At 40.0% G+C, this 23,062-nt stretch overlaps 1 protein-coding gene across 10 annotated transcripts in view; it reads left to right on the top strand.

The window, feature by feature from the left end:
- madd (MAP-kinase activating death domain) overlaps nt 1-23,062 on the top strand; it is a 64,401-nt gene that overhangs the window by 6,926 nt on the left and 34,413 nt on the right. For 7 of the 10 annotated variants that reach the window (XM_034680392.1, XM_034680396.1, XM_034680395.1 and 4 more), the window contains exons 2-15: nt 3,921-4,134; nt 4,939-5,565; nt 11,694-11,997; nt 13,825-13,956; nt 14,067-14,180; nt 14,322-14,402; nt 17,329-17,501; nt 19,282-19,517; nt 20,095-20,251; nt 20,371-20,474; nt 20,560-20,762; nt 20,987-21,240; nt 21,493-21,632; nt 21,886-21,987. In XM_034680392.1, coding sequence (XP_034536283.1) covers nt 4,076-4,134; nt 4,939-5,565; nt 11,694-11,997; nt 13,825-13,956; nt 14,067-14,180; nt 14,322-14,402; nt 17,329-17,501; nt 19,282-19,517; nt 20,095-20,251; nt 20,371-20,474; nt 20,560-20,762; nt 20,987-21,240; nt 21,493-21,632; nt 21,886-21,987 — 2,686 coding nt within the window. In that variant the 5' untranslated portion in view covers nt 3,921-4,075. The remainder of the gene's footprint in view (nt 1-3,920; nt 4,135-4,938; nt 5,566-11,693; nt 11,998-13,824; nt 13,957-14,066; nt 14,181-14,321; nt 14,403-17,328; nt 17,502-19,281; nt 19,518-20,094; nt 20,252-20,370; nt 20,475-20,559; nt 20,763-20,986; nt 21,241-21,492; nt 21,633-21,885; nt 21,988-23,062) is intronic. The other 3 variants (XM_034680390.1, XM_034680393.1, XM_034680397.1) reach the window with 2 other exon arrangements.

Below are 23,062 nucleotides of genomic sequence, written 5' to 3'. Positions count from 1 at the left end.
AATAAAACTCAGACCATTCATTACATTTACCCCCTGATCAGCTCCATACTGATACTGTAGCAGCCTAACTGAGTCTAATGTTTTATTTGATACACTACAATTTGCTTTGGTGTTGCTTCTCATGTCAACATCTATTTTAGATATACTGTGTAACCAAATTAAGCCTTTGTGTTCATTAAGAATCAACATCCTCGCTAGTTTTGATCACCATCTGTTTAGCAAAGGAGTAGATCTCTGTTTATTATTCAGCTCTCGAGAAGAGCCTATTGATACAGAGTCATTTTGAGTCTGGGTTGTAAAGTTTATAGCCCTCCATGCTGTTGATCCTGCTCTGCTCGAGTCCAGTGACCAAAGACAAAACCTCAGGGCGATGATTCAACTCTCAAAACTCAAGTTTAAAGAAGTCACTCTTTACTTTTTCTGCTAGAGTGCAAACATAATATGAAATCCAGAGTACACCACAGGCTAAATTTGAACTCTCTCAGTTTATTAGTGCACGGATAAAAGCTTGTGAGAGATGGTGAAAGCTGCTCTGGGTGTAATGTTTGTATTTCAGGGTGGAGTCTCTGCATGTTGCATTAGATGGTGTTCAAGTAAGGACATTTCGTTGTCACCTAGCATGTTTTTCCTCTGTAGACTTGTCCTCTTAGATATATTCTACCACCTCTCCCTCACTGTGACTTAAATTATAACATCAGAAGTATGTTGCATAATCATAATATAAAAATGTATATGAGGCTTCTGCAGACATAAGCCTCAGGATCTAGCAGTCAGGTTTTGACGCATGTGCTTTAGAATTAAACAGAGAGGGCTTCTTTGTAGATCCGCCATTTTGTTACAACATTTCAACCAAGCAGGAAAAATGTGTTGCAGAAGAGAGACAGAGAAACCGATTTCTTCTTTCGTCTGACTGTGGTCTGAATAAGCCCATTATCCTCTTAGAATAAGGTTAACAGTCAAACATGCAAAACACAGGAGTTAACAAACACACATGGATGTTTACAAAACAACAGGTCAGGGTTTCATTCTGACCTTTGAGGACTTTGCGTGGGAAAATAGAACGAGCCACATGCATAACAACAACACTGTGTTACATGGCAGCTAAATGTAGAACATAAAAGATCTGTTTGCATGTACCAGCACGAGTGTCATTGGTGTTAGTTTACATGACTCAAGCACATCCTGCTTGCACCAGATACCCTGACAAATCTACCCTCTTTAAGTACTGTTGTGATGGGGAAACTGTGTCAGTTGTAGAAATTGGCTTACAAATTAAAAAAAGTGAATCCTGCTATTAAGGCAAGTTCAAATTTGACACTTAATACGCATCTTGTTTCATTGTGTCCATGATAGGGATGTAAATTTCAAGAATTTTCCGTGATCGATCTTTGGAAATGTTAGCGATCAATTATCGATTAATCATAAAAAAACATAAACGTTTCCCATGTCAAAAACAATTCCAAATGCGTTTTTTTCCTCTGAATCACATTTTCCTTCACGATACAATGTGTATAACTGACAGTATTGAATAGCTATGGATCGTAGTGAGGTGTTCAAAACGTTAAACACGCTGGATATCAACGTGTGGAGCAGGCTCATGATCTCAGCAGACATAAAGTCATAAAAGTGAAGGCTCAGACTTCAACAAGGAAACTGAACAGAAACATATTTCAGACACACAATGTCCAGTTTTCTGTCTACTCGTTCTTATCGAGAAAAATAAGCGTGTGTAAGTGGTCAGGTGTCAGCCAGGGGCGCAACCGGGTCAGAATCAGTCCGGCAGCGGAGAGAAAAAGCGCTCTTGGAGACCTGTCACTCAGCCGCAGCCTCCAGCTGAATGTCTCCGCTGTGCGCAACACGTTCCGTCAGCTAATTCACATCAAAACATGCTTTAAAGTTAAAACACCTCCCTGATAGCTGAACCAAATATAAGACCACATGATGTTTATTCCACGTGATAGAAAATCATTTGAGTAAGTTCTTAACAATAATTGAATCAATACTCGATTAATTGATGACATCCCTAGTTTGCATGTACAAGTGTCGTTGGTGTTAGTTTGCCTGACTCAAGCACATCCTGCTTGTACTAGATAGCCTGACAAATCTGCCCTCTTTAAGTATTGCTGTAATGGTGAAGCTGTCCATTGTAGAAATGTGCTTACAAATTAAAAAAGTTATTCCTGCTATTAAGTCATGTTCAAGTTTGACACTTACTACGCATCTTGTGTCATTGTGTCCATGGCTATCAGTTATGTGTAGAATTGCTGGCTGAGTTTCCTGGAGCTACCTGTCAGTCACACACGGCTGTGAGGAGAATATCTCATGAACTGAAGGGGGGCCATACCAGTGACCCTTAATCTGCTTACTGCATGAGCCTTTACTGAAAGGACTTAATCCTCCAACAAAAACAACCAGCTGACATAATGGTTCCAACAGAAATTACAAACAATTACAACTCTGTCCAAGTATGTTGATTCCTTATAATAGTTACTTCCTTGTACTATTTGTGGTAAAATCTTCACAACACTGTTGAGCACTTTCCTTGGTGCTGTGAGCTTCTTGTGTCTGACATCTTTTGTTTGTCAAGCATCATTGTATCCTCTGCCATCTACCCTTTTTGTTACTGTCTTTAATTTCCTGCCAAGTCAGATGTCGACATGACATTACCAGCAGAACTAAAATGTTGTTTGATGCTGAGGATATCTCTTAAATCATAAAGTGTCTCTGTCAGGCTCAAGACTTATTTCCCAAGTTTCACCAACGATGAACTGTAAGAGGAAATTAGTTTCAGATGTGGCAAACATCTCTATTTTCTGGTTGTAGCTGAAGTTAACTGGGATAACATTTTGTGTTGTTGGTTATATGTCTCTGGTCATTAGCAAAAACAGTGGCTTTCTTGATGATTTGTTTTAAAATCAAGATGACACGACACTGTTGTCTGTCAGCTCCAAGCGGCAACCTCCGGTCTAAAAATATGAGTCCATTGCAGAAGTGCTAAAAACTGCAGTTCATCGAGGATCCGCTTGAGGCTGGATCCGGAAGTACCTGAGACCACAAACACACCAATTTAAAAAAGCCGATATTTACAGCAGAAATAAACATGTTTACAGCCTGGTACAAAAGACGAGTGTAGTCTGGATATCTCATTTCTTGATCGGCACACACTGTACGAGGGGTGAATTTTTTCATAACGTGGTAATTTCAAAGATATTGAGATTACGCGGTTTCCAATGAGAGGCATAGCTGACTTGATTGCCAGGCAGGAACACTGTAGCTGTTGGCGAGGAGGCTCAAAGCCAACTTCTTATGTCACAATCGCTCGACACCATCAATATGGCTCCCGCTGACAATTGGCCTCAAAACAGCGCTTCAGAAACAGATGGGTGACGTCACGGATCCTACGTCCATTATTTATACAGTCTATGGTTGTAGCTCAAGTAAACTGGGATATCATTTTGTGTCGTTTGTTATCTGTCTCTGGTCATTAGCAAATACAGTGGCTCCCATGATGAGTTGCTTTAAAATCAAGATGACACGACATGACACAATAATGTTGTCTGTCAGCTCCGATGTAGCCTTGCTGAAATATTTCTGAAATCTGAATAACTGTAGTGGATTCCTGCCTCCCTGAACTCACTCTTCAGCTGCAGTTGAGAGGGTTTTTGTGTGAAAAGTAGATAATAGAAGGAGGAAGTGGATACCTCTCTGCCAACTTTAGCAGATTTACCATGCACATCTGCCTTATAGGTCTACATATTGAAAACAGTCAGAAACTATACATCATGACATAGTGTAAAGCACAGTTTTGTAACAGTCAAATGTATATTCCTGTGTAAGTGAACCAGAGTTCATCCGCTAACATTGTTTCTCATGGGTTCTCACTCCTAATAATCTTTGATGGTATTTTTCTTGTGTTGCAGGTTTGACTCTGTTTCATTGAACCATCATGATGATAATCAAGGAGCTGCTCTGCAACTTTACTGCTGATTTCTCATGGTTGTAATGGAAAGACACCACTGACTCCAGGGAACTTAAATCCTAGATGCCGTGACGGACAAGACGTGGTAAATCCAAGATGGAGAAAAAGAAAATGTGCCCTCGCCTCCTCGACTACTTGGTAGTGGTCGGAGCAAGGTAGGATCATAATCTGGATCTTTTTAAAAAAGCAGATTTGGTGTGAAGGATTATTAAAGGTTATTTAAGACAAATAAATGGTAAAAAAAGAAAGTAAAAAGAAAATATCTGTTGCCAAGTGTTGGAATTATTTATTTTTCTTAACAAAATATTTGTAGAGTTTTTGACCTCAAGTTATTCTGCACAAAAAAAAATCATTTAAATGACACCGTGACCTTACGCTAGAAAGGTAGCTGTTTAAAAGACTCTAACAACACGCTGTAAGTAAAAGAGCTCCGAGCACACTACCACGTGATGTAGCATGCAAAATGAAGCATAGAAGCACATTGTCTCTAGCACTTTAGCCATGGGGAGAAATGGTGATTCACATGAACACAGTGAATTTCGACAACTGTCCATGTTGTCACTGCTTTCAGAGCCACTTTGTGTCTCTACTGGAGCTGTTAGGCATTTAAGTGTTATGCATGAGAGTAATTTTTCATAGCTGTGTGTTGGATTGTTTGTCATTTGTTCAAGTCCTCTCACCAGATGTTAACTGCTTAACAAACAAACAAACAAATTTGCTTCTCGAACCACCGACCACAATCAGAGCTGTGGTTCCTCTGTTATGGGAGACGTGTCTCTGAACACTGAGAATGTTTTAAATAAGCCTTAAAACAGTGTTTATACATAGATTATGAAAACAGAAAAAATGCACAATATGCACAACATGATTATTAAACTACAAAGACTTATGATTTTTGCCCTGATATATCCGATGTTACTGCTTTTAAAATAAGAAAAACATTTGTCTCTTTCCTCAAGGCAACCAAGCAGTGACAATGTGGCCCAGACACCTCAGCTTGTCCGCCGCTACCCGCTGGAAGACCATCCTGACTTTCCACTGCCACCAGATGTGGTGTTTTTTTGCCAACCGGAGGGCTGCCTGAGTATACGCCAGCGTAGGGTTAGCCTCCGCGACGACTCCTCGTTTGTTTTCACTCTGACCGACAAGGACTCGGGAATCACCCGCTATGGAATCTGTGTCAACTTCTACCGGTCTTTTCAACGAGGACATCACCGTGCTCGCGGGGACAAGAGCGGACACACAGAGACAACAGGAAAGGCAGCTAGTGAAGGGTCTGATGGCAGCGGTGGAGGCCAGCCCCCGTCAAAATCTCCTGCTAAAAATGCTGAGTCTCTACCTGCCTCAGGAGAGGAGAGTGGGCAACAAGGTGCCGAACTTAACACTGGCAAGTCCCCACAGCACAGGAGAAATGCTGCCAAGATGGCAGCCAGGAACCGCAACAGCACACTGACCTCATTGTGCATACTCAGCCACTACCCCTTCTTCTCCACCTTCAGGGAATGCTTATATATTCTCAAGAGACTGGTGGACTGCTGCAGTCAGAGGCTAACCCAACGAGCTGGGCTGCCTCGTGCCACCCAGAGGTGAGGCTTGACCTGATTCCTCTTTACTACTTTCAAACTTAACTGTGATCTTGTTTCTTCTTTTGGTATACCTTTACAAGCTGGTGCATGGATTATTATATTAGAATTTTGTTTCAAGTTCTCCAAGATTTCCAGACAATCAATGCTTTAGCTTTCATGCTGGCCAAATGTTGAGTAAAACGCATATGACTGAGAGGATGGAAGGAATACCATGATTATAATGAGCACATGACATTTCTTTTCACACCACCAATTTCAGTCATAACTCATCAGCAAAACCACACAAATGAATTCTTAAAAATAAATGATATTGAGAGTATTACTAATTTACGGACTGTAAAGGGAAGTATTGTTGAAAGCGATTGACCCATAGAGAGAGACTTCGACCTACTCTGATTTCCCCCCAAGGGGAAAACAGTCAGTCTCACGATATCAACCCAGGAATGAAATGCTTAAGAAATTCCTGTGGCTAAAAATAGCATGTCAAAGGATTATTTCATGTCCCTATTTATACCACACTACAATAGGTTTGATGTCAAAGTCAATATCCATTGTTGCGTCCCAGTGTCCTTTCCATGTAGAGATCTTCGAAAATGATCCCAATGAATGTCCAAAGGGAGAAATACCTTGATGGTTAAAGCTATTTTAAGAACAAGGAATAAGATAAGAGTCATTATTTCAAACAAATATTGAAACCAGACTTTGCAGAGATAGGCTCCCTTAAACATTGACAACTTTTTGGCCAAGTAAGAAACTGTTACCTGTGACTGGTCTGGTGCATAATTATTTTTCTCTGCTCCCAGTTTTATCTTCTCAATGTTCAGATGCTTCTAAATCCTGAATTTTAAATCTCAGCAGTGCATCCTGTTACGTAGCTGCTCTCTATCATATTAAAGTCCTTTGATAAATGGCACAATGAACAGCAAGGCATCTCCACACAGTACAAAGTCAACAGAGAATGATGAATCATCTCCACCCCTGGTGTGGGCGGGATTTAATTCGGTCTCATAAAGTCTAATAAAACTAAGTGTTCCCTTATTAATCCTTTAAAAAGATTCAAAGCATTCTTTTTAATGTTGACCACACAAACATGATGCAAATATTTATACTTTGCATATTTTCCCCTCAAGTATTCAAAGTTCAAGGCTGAATTATTTTACAATAATTCCAAAATGTGTGTTATTCTACCAGAGTGTGTGTGTCGACTGCCTTCTTTCTTTATCCCTCCATCTGCTCCCTTCATTGTCCACCTGTTGTGTGTATGTTTGTGTGGCAGAGTTAATACAAGAGCTTTTGTCTGTGGCTCCATGCAGTCCTGCATGCCATCTGCAGCTTGTGTCATGTTTTCACAGTATGCTTTATGCTATCGCACTCCGCCTTGATGGTAAATAATGGCAACCAAAATATCCACAGTTATGTTTTGAATGTTTTTATATCACCTCAAAGATGATATAATCCAGTGATGAAGGGTTAAGTGAGAGTACAGCGACAGTGTTTAAATGTTATATTTCAAGCATGTGAAGACACTTTTTAGTAAAATGAATCAAATGCACAGCTTGGACATATTTGTCACCTATTTAGTTTCATCTGTTAGACTTACACTGTGATACCAAAATAGTGTTAACAGGGAAACGTTGAAGAGCGCATTTCTCTTTTGATGCTTGAGCTGCTTTTTGATGCGCAGCTCATCTAAAAATCGGTACTTTGCAACTAGGGATGTCAATTTCCGTGATCGATTTTTGTTAAAGTTAAAGATCAATTATCCATTAACTATTAAAAAAAACATACTTTTCTTATGTCAAAAGCAAGGCCCTGAATTATATTTTCCACAGCAACAAAATGCATATAACTGCAGCTTTTCCCCTACCATTATACTGGGGGGGCGGGGCGCCAACAGCGGCACCCGCCCTCCTTGGAAGTTCAGTTAATCCTAGTTTCTATATAGCGCTAGATCACAGCAGAAGTAATTCAGGGTTACCTCTCATATAGAACAGGTCTTAAACTTGTTCTTTTATTAAACAGACTAAATATCCTGATGTTATTTATCTTATTTACATGACGGGATGTCATTATGCTCATCTGCTCTTTGTATCGCATGGCAGAGTTCCGCCCTGATGCGCACACAGACTCTCAAACAGGTGCGCTCATATACAGAACACAGCACAATGATACGATAAATCTTCATCAACAACTCGTTTTTTCAAGGCAAAAACGGGACTATGACGAGCTTAAGTGCATCACTGATAATACAAACTTAGATGAAAACTTTAGCGGCGGACCGTCAGACATTAAGAGTTCACATTTTCCCCCGCTGTGCGTCTAATCTTAAGAAATGAAGTCCTGTCCTGTGACTGAGGGGCGTAGTGTTAGCTTGGTCTCTACCTGCAGCAGGTGTGCTGTGTGAACCAGTCTTCTCTTCATTGAGGATTTTTACCCCCTGGTGTGAGTTAGTGATAAAGACACACCAGGGGGACGTCTGTTTAATATTTGACTTTTCACATTTTGGCTGCCATTACTGTAAAAAGCTCCGCGCCCAGAGCTTGATTTAATCCAGTTTGGTGATACATCAGACACATTTAGTAAGTTTGGATCAACTTCTTGGCATCAAAGAGTACCGTGAGCTGACTGTCTGTCCAGAGCGCAGGTGCATTCAGGGACCGTTGTGAAAGTGCAATGCAGACCTGTATTTTGCGTTCATGGCATTTTTATTTGAATCAAGAGAATCAGATATAGTTGTCACATGAAGAATGTTTTCTTTTGACTTTTTTGCAGGCTAGATTATTCAACATAAGATATTACAAAAGCAAAAGTGTTAAAAGAGTGAAATGTTGACGATTTTAATACTTGGTAAAACCGATAACCAAAACGATATCTGATCGACTACATTGATAGATAGATTGTGGCAAAGTCTGTCTGCGTACATGGTCAGGTGTCAGCCGGGTGCGCAACCAGGTTATAGTCAGTCCAGCAGCAGAAAAGCTCAGACGGCTGTGATGTTGCTGGTCTGCAAACATAGCGTACTAGCAATTCCCACCCGTCTGTTGGCTTTGTATCTAAAGATAGGGAAATGTCCGGTTTAAAGTTGTCAACCTTCTTGTCCGTGTCGTTGTTGGCAGCAGTTGCATATTGATCCTCTTTAAAAAGCGCACATGGAGACCTGAGGCACAGCCGCCGCCGCCAGCTGAGCGTCTCTGCTGTCAGCAACACCTTTAACAGCTGATTCACATCGAAACATGCTTTAAAATTAAAACACCTCCCTGATAGCTGAGTATACTATGAGACCACATGATGTTTGTTCAACATGATGGAAAATTGAAAACAAAAATGCGTGTTTCAAGTAATTTCTTAACAATCAATTAATCGATACTCGATTCATTGTTTACAACCCTATTTGCAACTGTAAACCAAAAATATAACAACTACATCAGTATCAGTAAATTTGAGCAGTAGCTGCAAAGTATAGCAACTGAACTAATACCACTATGAGGAAGTGGGGTGAGCATAGTATTTGGCTTATAGCACTTAAAACAAAGAGGACATCATGTTGCCTATGCATACTTAGTTCTTAGTCACTATTTTTGAGTGTTAGAGCTACACACTGCATTGTCTTGTTTCATTATGCTGTGATGAAGTGTTAACCAGGCTGTCACTTCACTCTGGCTCATGCTCAGTATGATTGTTGGTCACCCAGAGTGCACGTTTCTTCCATAGTCATCATTACAGCTGTAGAGCTTTTCCCCACATCACTAAAGGGATTGTAGGAATATTTGATTCACAGTTAATCCCATACCTTCACGTTCCTCTCCTCTGGTATTATAATGCTCTAGTGGGTTTCATACACCGTCAAAATAAAGCCTCGGTTTCTCTGACATCCTTGAAATGGCCATTGAAGCCAAAGGCTGCACCGACCTGAGAATCCTTTCCCCTTGACATGGCTGGTTGAAATGCGGTGCGTGGCAGTGACAGAGAAGGAAGAGAGCCATTGCATAATGGCTGCAAGCGCTTTGTGCTATGGCGGCTCTGACAGATTGAGGTCTCTGGCTGCCTTTGGGTAGCAGCTGCAGTAGGTGGGAGGGCTTCAAAGGACTAATGATTTATCTCCCTCCTTGATACATTCACACTAAGTATACACTCTAGAAATGGTTTAGTGGCACCCTGTGCGTGAGGAGTGGAGCGTTTTCAAATCAATATTACAGCAATAGCTTAAGAGCCTCTCCTGTGCTTTAACTCTCAATTACCTATCATATTAGTGATTGCACCAAGTGTTTACAGAGGCCTCGTGGTAGCTGTTTCAAGCAATAAAATGAGAAATTGATTTAATTTAAACCGGTTCGAACTCTAAAATAACTACCTGACAATAAATGACTGATGTAAGTACATCTTATTTGTCAAGCCTGACAGATTTTGCCTTTTGCTAAACATTTATTTCTGATATAGTGAGGCCAAATAATGCTGTTTACCGTGTGTTTCACGCCTCATAAAACAGTTGGTCTTCAAGCTTGTTGTCTAGCTTATCTTTGCATGCTCTATTCAAGCAGCAACCTCCGGTCTCAAAATATGAAGCCCATGTGGAAATGTGATAAAATGCAATTCACCAAGCATCCTCTTGAGGCTGGCTGCAGGAAAACCGGAAACCACATACACACCAATTCAAAAAAGACGATCTTTGCAGCAGAAATAAACATGTTTACAGCCTGGTTCAAAAAACGGCTTTGGTCTACGTAGCTAAATTCTCTATCGGCACACACACTATAAGGGGGGTGATTTTTTTTCTAGCGCAACGGTTCAGTAGATATTAAGATTACGAGTTTTGCCCAAATAAGGACATGACTGACTTGATTGACAGGCGGGAACACATAGTTGTTGGCTAGGAGGCTCAAACCCCGCCTCTTTATGCCACACTTTGACTGGTTAAGTTCCACATTACCAATATGGCTGCCGCCGCCGATTGGCTTCGAAACAGCGCTCAGGAACAGATGAGTGACGTCACGGATACTACATCCATTATTTATAAAGTCTGTGCTCCAAATGCAGAAGTGCTAAAAGCTGCAGTTCATCGAGGATCTGCTTGAGGCTGGCTCCGGAAGTACCGGAAACCACATACACAGAAATTCAAAAAAGCCGATCTTTACAGCAGAAATAAACATGTTTACAGCCTGGAACACACGGCACTTTCGAAGATATTGAGATTACGAGTCTTCCAATCAGAGGCACAGCTGACTTGATTGACAGGCCAGAACACTATAGCTGTTGGCTAGGAGGCTCAAAGCCCGCCTATTTATGTCAAAATCGCTCAACAGCATTTAGGTTGAGTTAAACATTTTCAATATGGCTGCCGCCGCCGATTGGCCTCAAAACAGTGCTCCAGAAACAGATGGGTGACGTCACGGATACTACGTCTATTATTTATACAGTCTATAGTTCTATATCATTAGTTCTTGATAATACATATTCATGGTGCATGATAAATGATTAAACTCTTCTAATGGATCGCTGGCACAAACACAGAAAAAACAGTAGTGCTTGAGAGTCTTTCTTTGTCTCATTGATTCCCAAATTTCTCAGCCTACTCTAACCCCCCACCCCCCCCCTCTTTTGTTCCAACCCAGTGAATGCAGTGGTAGTAATGCTACTCTGAGCTGGTTGGCCACTTGCATATAAATCCTAGTAGAACAAGTAACAATGTGCTCCACTTTCATGTACCCTTAGAATAAGGACCAGCCAGTCTCAAGAGATGTGTGTGATTTGGGAAAAGTGAGCTAAAATTGAAAAACGCAGCAAAAGAGCACAAATAGAGGAACAAGAGCATCTTTTTCAACCACTCTAAGAAAGGAACAAAGCCATTAGACCTTGCTGCCTTCAAAGAGCTTTTATTTCCAGTGCTGGCTGAACAAGACATTTGAAGCTGTCACATTTTCACATGATGCCTCTGAATAGCTTGGAGATGTAGTGGACTTGGACATATCACATCGTGGTTGTAAAGCATTTCTGGAACTTATTCATCATATTTTTTTGTCTGTATATGGATAAAGAACTGATATAAAAACTGAAAATAATTACAAGTTGAACATTTTGGATATAAAAGAAATGCCCTTATATATCACCATACTCTTTGTTTATCTTTCAAGGGACACCATGTGGCGCGTGTTCACTGGGGCGCTGTCGGTGGAAGAGAAAGGCAGCCAGCTGCTGGCCGACCTGCGAGAGATTGAATCCTGGATATACAGGTTGTTGCGGTCGCCGGTACCAGTGGCTGGTCAGAGGCGTGTGGATGTGGAAGTTTTGCCTCAAGAACTCAAACGAGCACTCACCTTTGCCCTCCCTGACAACTCTCGCTTTGCCATGGTTGACTTCCCCCTGCACCTGCCCTTAGAGCTACTGGGTGTGGACGCCTGTCTGCAGGTCCTCAGCTGTGTCCTGTTAGAGCACAAGGTAAGGATAAGAACAGCGTCACTGCTTTGGTTAGTCTCTTATTGACTTTCTAGGTTTTATTTTGTCTTTTGATGCAACAAAATTAACCCTTTCATGCATGAATTATGACAAATGAATATCATAAGAATTATGATTTTTTTTCTGTGTGTTTTTGTTGATCTTTTGGCATGAATAACCAACCAACTTCTTTTTTGGACACAATGCATTCTGGTTTACAAAAATACCCTGTATCAATAATAATGTATTAATAACAGTGTTACTGTATTTATTTGTATCCTGTATGCCTTTCTATCACACTCTGCTATTGAGCAACACAAAACATAAAGATATACAAATAGCTGCAATTATGTTTGAACAATAGAAACACATAAATTATAGCCAAAAAGAGTGACTAATGATGAAGTATTTTGAAGAGCATCAGTCACAGTAAGGGAACAAATTGGAGCTGAAATATAGCCAGTGATGCATGATGTCCACTTCAGTGGACAGATGATCAATCAGAATTTCCTCCTAATCTAAAATCAGTACTTTGAACATTTAAGAATAATATGACTCCTAAGATTGCACTTGATGCTACAATAGTTTTTTACCTGCAAGGCTCCCCTAAAATAGAACGATTGAACAGATATTCAGGTGGAACTTGGCATTTCTGACCGGCTGTCGGCCATCTTGGATTGGAGGGGGAAAAAAATGTACATAGAGTGGTTGCTCATTACGTGATATTGTATAGAATGATGACTAGTTGCCACTGTAGTGACTGATGCGCAACTTTACCATCAAAACCAATCTATATGTAAGAAAATGTTTTTTTGAATAGCTGTCCACAGTAGTTACCGCTATGCATGAAAGGGTTAAGACCAAGTTGTTGTTTCAAGGACAAAAGGAGGAACTATGCTGGATTTAGTTTGTTGTGATTGGTCAGTGGTTTCATCTTGGATGCAGCTGTTCGCCCCCCCCCCCCCCCCCCCCCCGGTCGAGGGTTATTTAACAGACCTCAAGAGAAATGCCCTGAGTGGCCTTCATCCGACATTATCTCTTAGATGTAGGCTCAATAAGGAGATGCTGTGTGAGTGAAACCACAGACGCTTCATCTCTGTTCATGTCGTCAACACTGAAAGCATTAGTACGAGTGTACTGTCTGTGACATTGATACTCATTTGCATTTATCCCAGATAGAACCTGAGCCTCACAGCTTCAGTCACACGGCTGAGACACCATACTGCTGGATGAATTCTGGGCAGTTTCTTTGCTTTCTTTCACTCTGCCTTTTTTTAAATAAAGAATATATATTTCTATTTGTATACCTTTAAGGTTCATAACCCCTTCCTCCTGCTCCTCTCTTGGGTTGAATATTAAAAAGGAAATCTCCACCTGTATGAAAGGCAGCCAGCTTTTATTCATTCAACTCCTTTTTTGGAGAATGAATTCAAAACAACATTCAAATCACTCAGGCTGAACTAAGCACTGTCTGAGAGCTCTCTGAGTATCTTACTTTCAGGGACTTGGCTGCCAAATGAATTTTTCATAGTTTTTAAAAAGGCTACTGTGAGGCAGAATTGAGCTGTTCACACCTTTTACATTAAGATGGAAAAAGAAATATGGAGAGAGTAGACAGCTAATCATGTGTTAGAGTGCCAGAGCAAGAGGTCAAGTAGGTGAAGATGTGCCTGTGTTTTAATATGACAGTAAACATATAGCTGGGAACAGGAAGTGAACACACATCAAGGTTGTTTGAAGTACACAGGAAATTAGAAACAGCTGTGTTTAATTGATTTATTCCATGTATCTTATTTAATTTATTTTTATTGTATTGTATTTCTTTTTCAGGTCATCCTTCAGTCTCGGGATTATAATGCTTTGTCTATGAGTGTCATGGCTTTTGTGGCCATGATCTACCCTCTGGAGTACATGTTTCCCGTCATCCCCTTACTGCCAACATGCATGGCCTCTGCTGAACAGGTAACATTCCCCCTCTGCTCTGAACTTATTCTGGTTTTCATATGATATGTTTGCATCCACTGATGTAGCAAGGGATCGCAACTGACTGGTGTATCTTCTCCACCCCACAGCTCCTTCTCGCCCCCACTCCCTACATCATAGGTGTACCAGCTAGCTTCTTCCTCTACAAAGCAGATTTCAAAATGCCAGATGATGTGTGGCTTGTGGACCTTGACAGCAGCAAGGTCAGTACATCAATGTGGTGTCCTGCTCTTCTGGTCCTGTTGTATCTGTCTCCTTGATGTCAAATGAATAAATGTTAATTATAAATTAGTTGAAGAACTTAATTCAAGTGTTTAATAAATTATTTTGTTTTTTGTCTCCAGGTTGTAGCACCCACCAATGCCGAGCTTCTCCCACCTCTTCCAGAGCCTGAAGGAGGCGAGCTGAAGAAACATCTGAAACAGGTAATGCATGATATTTTTCTGATTACTCCTGAGTTTTCAGCAGTTTTAACAGTTTCTGATTTCTGGGCCAGGGCTCAGACTAAACCAGAGGGATTATCGGCACTTTGCAGAAAAAATTCTGGAACCCACTTAGTGCTCTGTAGCCAAGCTATTTTTGTTCCTGTGACTGCTAGTGGATTCAAATGTGTAAATATAAAACTTCTCTTTCAGCAGTATGAAGAGTCCCTTCTTCTTCAGAGTTGTATGTATTGTAGAAGAGTGTGCAAGCATTTGAGATTTGAGGTGCACTAACATGAACAAATGTTTTTCTTTTCCCCTGTTTGTGTTGCATGCTCTAGCTCTTGGAGGTAAAATCAGATCATAGGACTCCGTTACCCAAGCCAACCCTTTAGTAAAACTGTGCTGATAGTAACTAACATGCCCCGCTAACCCTGTTATCCAACGTAATATCAGAATCTGGTTCTGATTCATGGGAACACCTCAATTTTATGTTTTCCCCGGGCTGAAATCACATCAAATAGTATGCAACAAATAATAGAAATAACTATTATGATCTCTCACTGTGCTAAATGCGCAAGTTACAGGAAGTACGCCATGGTTGAACTTTTCACAGTCATTTGCTGTTGAAAAGATTGCCATGCATTCCTTTTTTTTCTCCACAGTAAATCTGAAAATCTGTCATTTTAGGTTCACTTGTTATGTTGACATCTTATGTCAGTGAGTGCATGAAGGAACAGCAAATTACATCTCAAAACTGGTAGCACTGACTGAAATCTTTGTAGGTTTTTAGTTTTTTTTGTCTGATTTGTACAACGCCAACATGTTAAAATCTCCTAACATTCACTGTTTCATCACACGTACAAATAACAGAGACAGCACTTAATAATACTAATAGTAGGGTTGTTTTGGCTGAGTTTACTTGAAGGCACAGTGCAAACTATGGAATTATTATGGTGGAAAATCACAAGAGTGAGCCAAAAGGAAATTTTCAGCTGTAGTCCCATGCTCAGGTGTTTAAAAAGGCTCTATAAAATATTAAACCTAAATTGTACTCCAAGTATTTGAAACTCATTTAAAAACAGTTCATATGTTATAATTTGTGCATACACACTTTTTGTTCAATATGCCTTGAATCAGAGCCGGTTCATTAGCCGTGTGTGATTAGCAGCTCTCTCCCCTGTGTGTGGATGTGTGATGAGAGGCTGGTGTGTAGGAGTGTGCAAAGCCTCAGTTTAGCAGTTGTGTATTTGGAAACAAGCACACAATATTGATATCTGTGAAAAGATAAAATGTCACTTGAGGTGGTTTAACCGGTTATTTAAAGACTGTGATGCCAAAGCAGAATGCTGCTGATGTGAGAGTAACTGAAAATACTTGCACTCAGCACTGGATGAGTAAAATAAATCAGTAAAAAGAGGAGACTGATTTATTGACATTTAAAAAAAAAAAGGTGATTGTGTTATTTCAGCTCACAATAAGACGTTACCATCAGGGCTTTTATTTTGCTACAAGTTGTGCAAGTATTTTATCTGTGTTTGTGAAAAGATCTGCTGTTTTTGTATCTGTCATGACCACTCCATAGTAACCACTGGACTGTCCCAGTTGGTCACCATGGATGGCCTTCATGTGTCTTTTAGCAGCTTGATTCTGTAGGTGAAGTCTTGTTATTTGTCACATTATTCCTTTTTTTTGTGTCTCTCACTGTCCTCCATTGTCTTCTGTCAAATGATCTCCTCCACTGACTGTTCATCCCCTTTCTAAAAAGTGTTTTTTCTTATCTCCTTTCTTCAGTAAATTGAAAAATGTGAAAAAAGACACCTGTGATTGAACAAATCAAAATATCATTAGTGTTTCTTTAATAGTGTTAGATCTATTTGAGGTGGCTCTAAAACACACTCATCCTTGTTTGGGAATGCAGACTAAAAGAGAAGTTGTGTTGAAAGGAGACAAAGAAAAGAAAGGAAAGGGCTGGTGTTGTTACCCTTCCATCATGTGCTGTTCCAGTGTCAGTCACCAAGTATTCATCCCAAGCCTTCATGTGATTCTCCTCGCATCTCTCTTCCTAGTGTCTGGTTAGGTTGACCGTGATCACCCAAAAGCAGATCTTCTCCTCTGAAAATAAGGTTACTCATCTCTCCTCCCATGGAATGTGTAATGCCCCTGCACGGATTTCTTCCTCTCTCTCACATTGTTTTGCTTGTCACTACTACTTATCTCCTACTCTTCCAGACTTGAATAAAAAATGCATAACAGTGTCACTGAATGTTGGACCAGTTTTGATACACTGCTTAGCTCTGGCTTGAGCATGACTGAATGTGCGTGCATCTATATCTTGGCATCAGTGAGTGCTCTTATAACAAAAAACAAGATATGATGAGGCTAATTCACCCCAAGAAAGTTAACATTCATCAAGACCCGGCAACTAAATGTTCCATTATGCTAAGCTAAACATTGACACTTGAGTTTGCAGCAGTTCCCTCCAGGCAAACCATGCATAGTGACTTACTTCCCTTGTGCTCCTCCTCTCCAAAATGACGCACCCACCACCGGCATCAACATTCACAAAATGATCTTCTAGCTGCATGTACAATAAAAATAATGTGTAATCTTGAATCATAAGGTCAGGAGCCTATTTTGTAAAGCTGCTTTTGTCACGTTAGCACACAGAGGTTTGGGACAAAGAGGGATCCTTATTTAAACTAAGTTTATTGGTTTATTTGTTTGTCTCCATTGTAGCAGCCTGTGACTTTGGCCCTTATTGCTTTTCATCCATACAGAAGAGAAACAATTCAAAATGTCGCACTAACTGTAGAAATTTTAACAAAATGTTGATGCCACATGTGGGAGTGTTCCATCTCAGCGCTCTGATTTTTGCCCTTTGATCCACTACTATGCTGTTAATTGGTGTCACTGTCACCTGTTCCAGGCCCTGGCCAGTATGAGCTTGAACACCCAACCAATTCTGAACCTGGAGAAGTTTCAGGAAGGTCAAGAGTTGCCCCTGCTCCCACCTGGACGAGACAAAGCGTCGCCATCCTCCACAGAGTTCAATCCTCTTATTTACGGCAATGACGTTGATTCTGTGGACGTGGCTACCAGGCAAGCAATCAATGTTTCCATTTGTCATGTTTCTGTCGTTGAGTCTGAAGAGCTGAGACATAAATGGCTGAAGAATTATAAGGCCAGTTATGATAACCATTGATTTTCTGTTTTTGTAAGTGCTATGAATACATGAACTGATAATATTGATCTTACAAGTGCTGAAATATGACAAAGATAATTGTAATATATTTCAAAATTGACAAGGATACTTTGTAGGCAAACCCTGATACATATAAGGCTTTACCATCCCTACAAAAAAAAACCAGTTTGTTTGGTTCCTTTTATATCCAGATTACTTCACACCAACTTAATCTCCTTATTTAGTAAGGATGTTAAGCCCAAAAAACAAAACAAAAGACCATTCAAACAACTTCACTCACTCTCACACGTTTTCATTAACTTGTTAGGTTAGAACATGTAACCCACTTTTTATCATAGCTGTAAGCCTTTTGCTGTAAAATGTCTTTATTCATGTATCGTCATTAAACCTCTGCTCCTCCTGCTGCTGCTCCTGCTGATGAGGCAAAGAGATGTAAAGAACTGGCTGAGATATGGAGAACAGAGCAGAGAGAAAAACGTCACTAGCATTACGACCTTGAGGATGCTGCTGTTGAAGATCTGAGTACTTCTTCCACTGTTACTTGTTTATTTCTTCATCAACAGAAAGTGTTTTTTTTCCTAGAATCTGATCTTGAAATGCTCCTAAAAGCCTCATTTTATAACTATGACTTAATTTAGTTCTGGCAGAGATTACCATCAGACTTGCATTGTCTTTGTTTCTCGTCACTTTTTTATACTTCTCTAGAGTTTGAAGGAATATTATGACCACGTGACAGCTAGAAATTTGCATAAGCATACAATGTGCTTGGTTATTGTCTGCCCACCAAGATGTTGAGAGCAGCCACAATAAGGTCATGTCTGTTAGCCTTGAACCAGGGCTTGCAAACAAATGCAAAGTTTCTGTTTTATTCAGTGCCTTCAAAACAATGGAGCTTGGTACTTTTAATTCTGATAGAAAAAGTTCTCGTTACAACACCAAGAATTACAACTTATGATATTCATAGTCTAAAGCTACTGTTGGATGTTGTTATTGCAGCTGAAATTATTTTATTGTAACAACTAATTTTATAACCTTCTCATATTTTATTCATATAACTTGTTTAATTTAAACCTTTTTATTCCATATACACTACCAGTCACAATTTTGGACACACCTTCTCATTCAATGGTTTTTATCTATTTTAATTATTTCAGCATTGTAGATTAATACTGAAGACATCAAAACTATGAAATAATCTGGTTTTGCCATAATATAGATTACAACAGTAGTCAAATAAGACTATCCATTGTATGCTAACCCTACCTCTGAACAACACAACTGATGGTCTCAAACACATTAAGAAGGCAAGTCATTCTACAAATGAACGCTTGACAAGGCTCATGTTAATTAGAAACCATTCCAGGAGACCACTTCATGAAGCAGACTGAGAGAATACCAAGAGTGTGCAAAGCTGTCCTGAAGGAAAAAGGGGGTTACTTTACAGAATCTAAAATATAAAACATATTCTGCTTTGTTTAACACTTTTCTGTTCATTAAATAATTCCCTATATGTTCTTTCATAGTGTTGATGTCTTCAGTATTAATCTACAGTGTTTACAATAATTAAAATAAATACAAACCCTTGAATGAGAAGGTGTTTCCAAACTTTTGACTTGTAGTGTATATTTTGCAGATTAAAATAAATATGGAGCTGAATCAACTTCTCATCTTTTACAGGGTTGCCATGGTACGGTTCTTCAACTCCCCAAATGTCCTCCAGGGGTTCCAGATGCACACTCGCACATTGCGCCTCTTCCCTCGGCCTGTGGTGGCTTTCCAGTCAACTTCTTTTCTGGCGTCAAGGCCACGGCGCTCTTGCTTTGCAGATAAACTTTCTCACACCCAGGCGGTGGAGTACTACGGAGAATGGGCTCTCAACCCTTCCAACCTAGCCTTTCAGAGGATACACAACAGTAAGACTTGTTCCGCAGGATATACGTTGCACAGTTGTTCTAATTCTTGTATTAGCAGTGAAAATGCCTCTAATATGGCCAAAATGCAAAATTGGATATTCCAGTAATCACAGAAATCTTATGCCATAATTTATTAGCCCCTCCAAAACATTGACTTGTTTCTTCTTCCCTAAAACTTGAGCATACGCAGGATTCATACACATTTTGGCTAGCAGAAGTAGTTTTTGTTTTGCAGCCAGAAAAGCATTTGAGTTCAGATAAGTGATCATCAAGTGTTAGCAAACACCAGTGAGGTTCTAAAGCAGAGCAGATCAGTCCAAGTTAGCAAAATGTTAATAAAAATGAGCAAAAAAATATATATTTTGAGGCTGTATTGTATTTATTAGAAGTGAAGATTCTCAAAGAAAACCAGTTTAAAAACAAAAGATAGCAGTTTCATGTTAGAATAATTGTCTCCCTGACGCTCTGGTTGACACTGGGTGTCAGAAGAATAATAGTCTGTACCTTGTTCAGTGTCCATTACATAAAACGTGTTGAAGTATGTTTTGCTAACATTATACGCACATATCTGCCTTAGATGTGTTTGACCCTTCCTTAATTGGGGACAAGCCAAAGTGGTATGCTCACCAGCTGCAGCCGGTGGTCTACAGAGTGTTTGATGGAAGCTCTCAGCTGGTTGAAGCTATGGCTGGTCCTCTGGAGGACGAGGGCAACGATTCTGACCCCACAGACAGGTAGGAAAGAACAAGATCATTTTATGCATACCAATCATGATCAATCCTGGTTTGTTTTATTCCATGCTGTAGGTAGTTTCAGTCAGGAAGCTCAGGGTAATACTATTTCGTTGTTGCAGTGGTAGTGACAGTGAGGCGTATGATGACTCCAGCTCATCCTATTCCTCACTTGGAGATCTCGTGAGTGAGATGATCCAAGGAGACATCCAGGGAGACACACCAAGTAAGTTGTCTCATTCATTACAATTAACACATAGACTACATTTACTATTTCCTTGCTTGTAATAGTTCTTACCATGAAATCTCAGGCTTGGACCCGCCTACCCATGCAGCTCTGGGAGATGCTAGTGAGGTTGAGTTTCAAGACTTTGAGGAGTTCAGGGAAGGACATGGCTCTGGGCCATCCAGTGGGGACGGACCACCTGAACCTTCAGATGGACAACCTCTTCGCTCAAGCTCCAGCACAACTGCAAGCTCAAGTCCCAGCACAATTATCCAAGGGGTTAATAATGTGAGCATGATTTTTTTTCTCATGTTAAATTCTGTAGAAATTAATATAATATTTAAAAGACAGATTTAGACAAGGATTTAGGAGTGTATATTTTTGTGAATTCAACTTTGATTCATACATAATTGATGTAATCAGTTTTAAAATAATAGAAAGAATGATCTGTAACTGACCACAGAGAGGAGAAATTCACACATTCCCTGTTAATCTGTGTCATTGTTTTCCAGGAGCAGGGGGACATGCCTGAACTTGAAGCTTCAGCAACTGCAGCTTTACAGAACCCTGTCCCCGCATTGGCCAATCAGCCGTTCCTCAGACCTGCAGCTGATACCGGCCTGGTGGACCAATCCAACAAAAAGCAGGAGTATGATAACCCATACTTTGAGCCTCAGTATGGCTTCCCCTCAGAGGATGATCCTGATGCAGAGGAGCAAGTGGAGTCATACACCCCTCGATTCAACCAGAACCTCAATGGCAACAAGTGTGTTAAACTTGTTCATCACTTGAATGAATGCATACTCATCATTCAAATGGGCTCTCTGACCAACCATGCAATGTCAAATCTCTATCTAAACCCAGCATGTCTGATCTACTAATCTCTCCATTCATGGTGGTCTTGAATCTTCGGTGGTGTTATGTTGTCGTGTAGTGTGAATGCGTAAGACTTCCCCACAAAATCAGCATATGTTTGTGGTGTCAGGGATGCACTGTAATTCTTTGGACATATTTTTAGGGTACAGCGTCCTTTGCGTCCCAGCAGTCTGAGGCTCCCTGGAGAGTCTGATGGAGAGGGAGACTCGCGCAACAGCTCGCCAAATTCCACCATTTCCAACAGCAGCAATGATGGACTCGGAGGACTCATGTCTTTTGCCAGTAAGAATATTTGAATTCCATTTGTTTGTTTCTTCCAGTTAAGCCCAGATGGCACACTGTAGAAAGTGGGCTGATTTATGTGGTGATGATGAATTGCAGCACCAAAAACCAACAGCTCTTGTCAGACCCAAGATTAAACACCCAGCTTAAAGGCTGCTGCAAAGGCTGCCTTATCCCCATTTGTATGAGAGTGAACATGTGCTTCTGGATAATGTTGTTTTTTCTGATTTTAGTTTTGTCACTCCTACTTCAGGCAACCTTTACAAAAACCACGGCACCAGTTTCAGTCTGTCCAATCTGGCCCTTCCCAACAAGGCAGCAAGGGAGAAAGCAACACCTTTCCCCAGTCTTAAAGGTAGGACCACACCTCACACCAGTCTCAATTACATCTATTAAGGCTCACCATGAAGTTGGTGTTTCTGTCCTCTTAATGTCTTTCCCAGTTGTTTGGTGTGTTTGCAAAGGTATTAAAACATAAATATAAATGTTTTGTTCTGGACATACAAAATGTTTTTTTGAAGTTAAAGAAGTTGAAGAATAAGAATCACTATAAAAGATTTGATTTCATTTTCATCAACATTTTTATGTTAAATGCAAACCTCATGTTTACAGTGATGTACTCAATGAAAGCTTGTTATCTACTTCATCAGACTAACATATGATAGAACTCAAACATTATTTAATCCTCCCATTAGTCATTCTTTTTACGATTAACAATTTCTAACCAGTCATAAATACATAAGCAGCATTACAAAAAGTAAACCGTTACTAATGACACATTAAACAGAAAACCATTCAGAATAATTTAAACATTAGTTTTATTTCTCCTGATTCAATTCATTTACTCTCTGTTGTCCTTCTCTGCCTTTTTGTTTTTTTTCCCTTTTTTTTGGTAAGAATATTTCAATATTGATATTGAGGAGGAAATGGAGCAAGCAGGTTTGTAGAGCTATTTTTCATAGCCTGCCTTTTTTCCTGCTGTATTGCCAAACATATATGGCACTATTTTAAAGGAGAGTATTGAGGATATATCAAACAAAGTTTTTCTCTCAGGAGTAACAGGAAAATCCACTCGAAAACAGAATTGATGTTCCAGCAATGGTGTTGCAAAGTTTGTTCTTCCTTAATGAGCACGAGCTCTTTATGGTATAACGTTTTTTGTCTTTTGGACATTTTTTCTACTTTAATATTAGATAATGATCATGAATTTGATCAGATTAGGCAGATGTGGAGGTTTTCTTTTAACTTTTGGACAAATTTGCAGCCTAGTATCATTGAGTAGCAGATTATTGTGAGAACAGTAGGTCAAGAAAACAAAGAGAGAAGGCAGACTTTAGTCTTAAAACATGTTTGTACTCTTAAATTTAAGAGTTGTGAACACAAGGGAGGTTGAATATTGCACAACACCGACACATCAAGAGTCAGATAGA

The sequence above is a fragment of the Notolabrus celidotus genome, chromosome 3 (assembly GCF_009762535.1).
Source record: "Notolabrus celidotus isolate fNotCel1 chromosome 3, fNotCel1.pri, whole genome shotgun sequence".
Taxonomy (NCBI): domain Eukaryota; kingdom Metazoa; phylum Chordata; class Actinopteri; order Labriformes; family Labridae; genus Notolabrus; species Notolabrus celidotus.
The sequence above is the reverse complement of the archived record's forward strand: the minus strand, read 5'-3'. Positions and strand labels throughout refer to the sequence as shown.